Raw genomic sequence first — 5159 nt, forward strand, 5'->3', positions numbered from 1 at the left:
AATACACAGCTAATATAGCAGTAACCAAGTGAACGGTCCGACCGAATGTCACAACGCACACTGCTTGGATAGCTGTCGCGGGGGATTGACGGCCAGCTAGGCGGCTAGTGGAGAGGTTGACAGGCTTCGCGCGTTGGCTCCAAGACGACCGGAAGCAGCCGACACGACGTCACGTCATGACGCAGAACCAGTGAAGGCGTAGCTTAGCCCTCGACTCGACGAACGAGTCGAGGAGAAAAACCGTGGCTAGGAAGGAGGGTAACATGTAATCGTCCGTAGCTGTTTTAATATAAGTTGTTTCGCCTAAATTGTGGCTCCAAAGTTTTACTGTAGCTGTACCCTACGCGTCCACAAAATTTGTCCATACCGTTTCAGGGACCCTTTAAGGGTAACCACCTTACTAATGTAAAATACAACTCTAATTGACCGATTCACGGTTGTTAACGTCCCAGGTCTGTGAGAGACGTCGTAGTGGAGGACTCCTGGATAATTTTGACCGCCTGGGGGTCTTTAACTTGCACCTAAGTGTAAGTACACGATCGCTTTCACATTTCGCCTCCAGCAAATTGCGTCCATCGTGAAATCAAGCCCGCGACCTCGTGCATAGCATGAAAAAATAGCCACTGAGCCACCAAAGTAGGTAAATACCAGTTTTAGTTCGCTTCAGCTACGCGCCGGAACAGAACATGGTTATTATGCACTCAGCAATAGGAGTCACAACTTATTCTACATGTCTTCGCAAACTTATGTTCTAGTTGGTGCGTTGGGGTTTTTCACTTTCTTCGTCTGTTGTGATCACTCGACGGAGCGCTGGTACAAAATGTTCCATAGCTGCTGGTTGAAAGCGTACTTGCGACTGTGTTCCTGTCACCTCATGCCAACGTCTTAGCTACCTTCTTGATGTATAACCTCCAGGCTGAAATGCTATCTTCCCAACTCAATAAAAAAGCACGCCTTTTCTTCAAACACCGCATATACAATGAATACGAAAATTCTCGTCCTTATTCTATAGCTTCTCTACAACAAAGATCAACCTGGAATACCGCAATGTTTTGATGCGTTAGCATTCTTATAGGGCGCTGCACGCACTTTCGGGAGCCCAACTATCGACATCTATGTATATACGTATCTAATTCGTTTTCCTGCCTACGTGGTCACCATGGTGGAATCGGTAGCGCATATGGTTGCTGTGTTGAGGGAACAAAGTTCAACACCGCCTATCTGGCCAAATTGGGTCACTGAGTACGAGGCAATGTGTACAGATGTGCACAACGAACCTCTCGCCGACGTGGGTCGCTCAATGTGTGTCCCTGAGTGTGCGGGAAGCGAATGAACAATCCTCAGCGTTCGCAGTCACCGGCGCGCCATGCTTCTCGTCTCGGAGGCCACACACGGACTTCTCGGCAGCGCCACTAGATGGCGCAGTGTGCCCAGAAAGAAGTGCGAGAGAGGAGTCCGGTTGCCGCATGGCGCGTTTCGCGGCGTTCGCGCCCACCTGCAGGCGATTTGTTTCAGAGACCACGCTCGGGCTTGAATAATATATGAAAAATGAAAAAAAATCAATAAATGAGAAATATATGTCTGCGATCTCAAAAAGAAATAAATTATTTCATCTCTGCGCTGCGCGTAGCTCCGTATTCTGCGCATTACCTGGGAAGTGGCAGTGGCATGCGGCGTGGCGTAGTCTACCGCGGTCGCCACGAGCCCACTCACCGCTGCGACACTCAGCTTCTGGCCGGGGCTTGGCCCTCTTAGCTTTTCCGCTGTGTAGTTTCCAGCGCGTTAGCGGAGGTGAAACGAGAGACAAAGTCGGGTGTATGTGCGATAACTCCACTTATAGATGAAGGATTTGAAAGTTTCCTGCCGCATAATGTCCGTGCGACAAGTAGTTTTATAGTGACGCCATTCTACGATTAGTTGGAGAATCGCTTCAGGGCCTCTTTAAGGTGCGATCCTTTTTGCCAGGTGACATAGTAAACGGCGCTGCAGGCGGATCTATGCCAGAAAACTGCGTCACAGTGTCGATGTTCTTCTTGTTGCCTCAAAATATTGCTTGTATCCGCGAGTTTGCATTGCTAATTCAACCACTTGTTTCTTTCTCTCCCTCTCTCTCTATTTCTAACATTTTCTTCAAAATTTCCAGCACTTGCACAGACGTTTACTGGATTTGTTTTCCACATGAAAGTTGCGCGTGCTTCGCGCAAGGAGCTTCTCGCAAGTGCAGCTCGCATCCAAGAAGATGCACGATTGTTTAAAAATAACAATGCTTACTTACCTTAGCATCATCTGCCTATTATCTGGGTCTGATTTCTAATTAGTGATTGTGGGTTCTTTTATGCACAAGCTATATAAAGTCCATCTGAGCATTTCCTACCTGAAAGAGATGTAGATGTAGATCCTAAGCGAAAAGAAAAGGAAGACGAAGAACAGTGTCGCCTGCGAGTCATTGAATCGTTCACGAGCCCGTTCACGATGTCCTTCGAGGTTGAATCCCCTCTACGAACAGGCGACGCAGATGCCGCGGCTTCCATCGGCAGCACTGCGCCACCTGCTGCCGCACCGACTGGGCGCCGCCAGAAGCCCCAAGGTCCTCCGGTGACAGTGCAACCAGTGCTGTACAGCAGCGCGCTGGTCGTAAGTTTTCGATGCTGTTCTCGAGCACAACACTGCATGGTGTAAGGGCGGAATGTAATGATACATTCGACTGTTAGTTTTCGGTCGCTGTAGGACGCTCTCGTGCTGCGGTTTGCATTCCACTTGTCGAAATCGAACGATCGGAAGACATTACCCTAATTCATTCAGAGCGCTGCGTTTTACCCTGGAGCACTCGGACGCGTTTTCACCTTCTAGCTAGAAGCTGTGCCCAGATCCGATATAATTCAGATTACGTGGCCCCTTCAATTGTTCTGGGAGCAGGTGATCATTCGGCTAGGGCATGCATGCTTTCAATAGAACTCCAATGTCGAGAGGCCTCGGCATCGCCTACTTTTGCTCCGTTTGGCCGCCTTCTTCTTTTAACAATGCTAGCTAGCTATAAGTGTCATGATACGCCACACGTAACTCTGTGGCGTATTTATCTCACAGAAGTGAGAAGATTGGGGGCGCCTAAACTTCGCCTTAAAGAGCGGAACGCGATAGTATACCAAGATACCTGACTGTTTCTCATGCTTCCCGGTAACGCTAGCGTGCGTAACCATAATGTTTACCGGGAAACGCTGGCCGCGAACGCTGTACACGAAGGCGGGCTTTCTGCTAGAAACGCGTCCTCTTGCGTGGGCCGCTATGCGGCGGAGGTGAGTGCCATCTTGAGGTATAGCAAGGAACCGGGCTCGTCGCTCCGTGGCCTCCAAAATACTCACGCGCCGGCGCGCGCTAATGACGGACGCTGTGGCCGGTCTATGTATGGCTGAAACGCTGGAAAAGGGGTTTATTTGACGTTTCGCGTAACAGAATTATGTTTTCTCGTATAGTCAAATTACAATCCAACGCTATCATATCTGTATGTTGTGCGTCAGTCGTACTTTTCGATTTTTCTAGGTATTTTAGCTTGAGAAATTCAATTAGTGTAGCAGTTTCCTTGCGCCACATGAAGGGCCTGGGTATGAGTGGTTCGAAAATCATTTTGTCGAAACGACATCCGACGCTGAACGCCGCACGCCGGGTGTTCTGTGACATGGGGCATTTCACGCTATCACGTTAAAATCAAGCACTCGGGTGGACCAATTACCGGCATTTCTTTGCAAGGTTGGATCCCCCGGTAGTTAACAGCTTTCCTTCTATCCCGCTCCTCAGGCTGTGTCCTCACTTAGCCTGAAAGTGCTTTTGAGAATGTAAGGAGCACTTGGCACGTGCTTGCATGGCACGTTCACCTTTCATAGATTACGGAGCTGTGTTGGTGTTGTCTACAAACATCATGCAGGCTAATATTGTTTGGCTAGGTTTTTATTTGTATGTGCATGATTGCGTGAATGAGTTCATGAAAAGTGTAAGAACTACCTAAACAATCTCTGAACAAGAAGGAAGAAATTCTGTACACGAAAAACGGTAATAATTTTTGACGGGTAAAAAAATTAATCAAAGTAGCACATCAAAACATTTGAGGCTATGCGCGCACTCCGTGAACACGCGTATAAATGAGCTATTTTCCTGCTTCACTTGTCTTTAGAACATGCGAATCGGCAAATCGATATCCCATAAAGCGAAACAAACGTCTCGCCGTTGCACGACAGTCATTTCCAATTTTTTTCAGGCCTTGGCGCCATCGTCGCCACCGTCGGTAGAGTACGCAACGCCCGGCCGCGCACTCGCATCGTCCGGCTACGGCGGCGACAATGGCGGCCGCAGGAGGCGGAGGACCAACAGTGACCGCCAGCGCTTGCGCGCGGAGATTCTGGCGCTCGCTCGATCCCCGGGCTGCTGGCGCCCCCTGCTGGTCTTCGTCTTCAGCCTGGTGATCGGGCTCACGCTGGCGATGGCCGCCTACGGAATCAGGGGTTCCCGCCTGGACGGTAGAGCGATGCCTCGGCGCGGGAACGGCACCTACTAGGATGCAGCAGGGGACCGCCGCCGCGGCTGCTGGCGCGACGCGACCTGCCATGGTCAAGATGGTTAAAAAGGCTTGGCCTACGCGAGCTTGCGCGCCATCAGCGGTCAGGTGTCTCGGATTTTTTCTTTTTCTTCGAAATAATTTGTTTGTCAAAATAGTAGTAAAGTTTATGAAATCGGCAATTCTGCTCGAGTGCTTTCATTTACTACTGGCTTCTTGCTCGCGGCGACGACCACACGAAAATTGGCAGTCATTAAAGTGGCCACCGCATCAGTCAGTCAGGGCACATCGTCGATCAGCGCCAAAAACCAATCTCCTCCTTTTTATACACGTAAAACCATGTGTAAAGTTCACGCGTCTTTTGTTTAAACACGTGAGGGTTGCGTCTCCCCATTTGACATCATGAATTTGCGAGAGTACTTACGCCTGACGTGAAAATTTTTGTGCGCTGACTCGTTACAAACTAACTAAATGGATAGAAGCTGCGCAGTGAGTTACGAGGCAGCTGTAGCGGGGGGGCTTCGCAGTAATTCTCACCCCCTTGATTTCTTTATTGTGCACCCAATGCAGGATACACGACCTTCTTTTGGTTTCAACCTCCATTTCAATGCAT

The 5159-nt window shown here is 49.5% G+C and overlaps 1 protein-coding gene across 1 annotated transcript; it reads left to right on the forward strand.

Annotated features, from left to right (window-relative positions):
* The first annotated feature begins 2429 nt into the window (after positions 1-2429).
* On the forward strand, positions 2430-4720 carry LOC142571027 (uncharacterized). Its single transcript, XM_075679327.1, has 2 exons — positions 2430-2634; positions 4250-4720. Exons 1-2 carry the CDS (start codon positions 2473-2475, stop codon positions 4544-4546), a joined length of 459 nt encoding a protein of 152 aa, XP_075535442.1. The 5' UTR covers positions 2430-2472; the 3' UTR covers positions 4547-4720.
* Positions 4721-5159: the final 439 nt, after the last annotated feature.

The sequence above is a fragment of the Dermacentor variabilis genome, chromosome 2 (genome assembly GCF_050947875.1).
Source record: "Dermacentor variabilis isolate Ectoservices chromosome 2, ASM5094787v1, whole genome shotgun sequence".
Taxonomy (NCBI): Eukaryota; Metazoa; Arthropoda; class Arachnida; order Ixodida; family Ixodidae; genus Dermacentor; species Dermacentor variabilis.